This window comes from Eptatretus burgeri, chromosome 7, assembly GCF_056783735.1.
Source record: "Eptatretus burgeri isolate ZD-2024b chromosome 7, Ebu_testis_v1, whole genome shotgun sequence".
NCBI lineage: Eukaryota > Metazoa > Chordata > Myxini > Myxiniformes > Myxinidae > Eptatretus > Eptatretus burgeri.
In genome coordinates this window covers 88,328,769-88,331,268 of record NC_140967.1, presented here as the reverse complement: position 1 = coordinate 88,331,268, position 2,500 = coordinate 88,328,769, and the positions used below count along the sequence as shown (strand labels likewise).

Genomic DNA, 2,500 nt, shown 5'->3' with positions numbered 1-2,500 from the left:
TTCCTATGTCGGGATGACCCGGACACACCATAGGTTGTAAAAACAACACATATCCTCAAAAAAAATCAACCAAGATACAAACTAATAAACCCATAAAGTACCTTTTAGTAGTCTGTGGAGGATTTCCCATCCAATTACAAGAATTAAACTTTTGGACAATATCATTAAAATACATCATTGACTGACCCAAAATATTCGTTTTGTCATTCTTCTTTTCTTTAGATAGTCAAACTCAAAATTGGTTTCAGATCAGGACTTGGTTTACACACAAATCCACTGCATTTTATCGGGGGAAGATCCATGGCTCATCAAAATTTTCAAAACTTGAAAGGATTCCACGAAAAGCAAGAAAAACTGTATCTCTTTGCTTAGTAATAGGAAGGGAAACAAGAGTGGGTGGGACCACACCTGCCAATCAACATTGTAGGAGTGAGGCCTTACAAAGAGAAGAAATGTTTTCCATCCTTCTGCCTCCATTGCGTGCCGCCACCAAATTCGGCTTTCCATAGGGTGACCTTGGGGAACGGTAAGTGGTAACAACTGAACGCGGTTAGTTGGAAACCTTTCGGCCATTCGCGGGATCGAAAGATCCCGGCGTCGAGGCAGATCCCATTTGCGAACCTCCGACACGACAATAAATTAAAAACTACAATGCAAAAAGTACGTCTTAATTTTAACTTGCCATTTGATAGTATTGTATGAATGTCTGAATTCCTCATCCTCAACCTCTGCTATCAACTTTGTAATCCTTGAACAAGTTCCTGGAACAGACACAGCAGTGTATGACAAAGCATGTTGTCATACTGCTTAAAAGTCCTGGAGTGCAGTGTTGTCCACAATATCTTACAAAGAAGTGCAATACAGGAGGGGCATATTAGGACCATCAAGCCTGCATAATGGTTGCCAACCTACGGTTGTTTGTGCTCTATCTTTAAAAAAAAAAATGTCGAGCATCAAGTCAGGAAGCAGCACGTATCATTTAAAAAGTATCTGGTGTGACTCGGCTTGGGGTTTGAAGCGGTTTGAACCACCGCCCTCCCAGGCACAGAGTGGACCCTCTAACAATTACAACATCAAGTCTGGTCACCTTTGTAAAAGCACATGCTTCTTTGCAAGGTGAGAAAAATGTGATTTTGTTAGAGAAAATGAAATAAAATGGAAAAAGCACATGCATCACCAAATCTATCCGGCCCTCAAAATATATTCTACAGAGTGGTCTTACTGAAGGTTTATCATGTGTTCCGATCCAACAGACTTTCGCACTGATGTGCGTTTGAAGGCGCAGTTGGCACGAAGGCATTTGGCTGCTGTGCGGATGTCATGGACCCAAGCATCGCGCTCATCCAGCGACGCTGCCTGGATTACCAGTGTGTACGAGCCGTTAACAACTTTGAACACCAGCTGTGGTGACAAAGAAGAGCAGTTGAGCATTACATACGACCGTTAAATCATCAGATTCCACAAGTAATACTTGGACATTGCTGCTATGTGGTAATTGTTAGAGTTCTTTTATAGTGAGTTTGATGGACAACCTACAGGATGGCCTAGAGATACACACACTCACCTCTAAACTCTTTAGCCTGGGTTTGAATCTTGACCCAGCTATAAACTGCCATCCCAGTGTTTCACTGGTAGGGTGATTCATCAATGGATGTGCCATCCCACGGATGGACGTTAAATAGGCACCCGATTGGTTGGCATTAGTCGGTGGACGTTGAAGATCCCACGGTGTCCTTTGCAAAGAGTAGGCAAGCTATCCCGGGCACCCTGAACAAATTACAAATTGCTGCCCTAATCAGCGGAGGGCATATTGCATCAGCCACACAGCTGTGTCCTCAGCCAATGATACTACCCCATAGCCTTGTGCTGCAAATGAAAGAAGACGTTGCTCTTCAATGAACCTCATTCTTGTGTTAAAAAAAAACACCATTCAACAACTCATCAATCACAGCATGTTCTCACCAGCACAAAAAAAAAATTCAATTACTTTTCTAGACTCAAGAGCATTGCTTTGTTGGCTGAAGTCAAGCAGATTCTGAAAGAAAACTGTGTAATGAAATATAGTATGTAAGAACATTATCACATGCACCTTTAAATTACAGTTTCCACATCACAGTATACAGTAAATTATCATAATCACATTGTGATACTAGAAGGGCACTCGGTAGAGCGCATACCTCTGCCACGTAATGTCAGATCCAGTAGAATATATCAGGGCCACAAAATTTTGAGATGTCGTGATATATATATAAATATATATAAATATATATATATATATATAAATATATATATATATATATATATATATATATATATATATATATATATATCAGTTTAGCCCTATCTCTCAATGGTGAAGAATCACGAAAAAAATTCTCGGATCTGGATTTGGATCTTCAATAAAATTGAATCAACACTTTCTCGTCACACAACCAACGTGTCCATCAAGTTTCGTCTGAATCCGTCAACAACTTTTTGAGATATCCTGCACACAAACAAG

At 40.3% G+C, this 2,500-nt stretch overlaps 1 protein-coding gene across 3 annotated transcripts in view; it reads right to left on the bottom strand.

Annotated features, from left to right (window-relative positions):
• Positions 1-2,500, bottom strand: part of LOC147023733 (pleckstrin-like) — a 66,356-nt gene that overhangs the window by 34,537 nt on the left and 29,319 nt on the right. For all 3 annotated transcript variants that reach the window (XM_085889498.1, XM_085889499.1, XM_085889500.1), the window contains one exon: positions 1,223-1,401. In XM_085889498.1, coding sequence (XP_085745624.1) covers positions 1,223-1,401 — 179 coding nt within the window. The remainder of the gene's footprint in view (positions 1-1,222; positions 1,402-2,500) is intronic.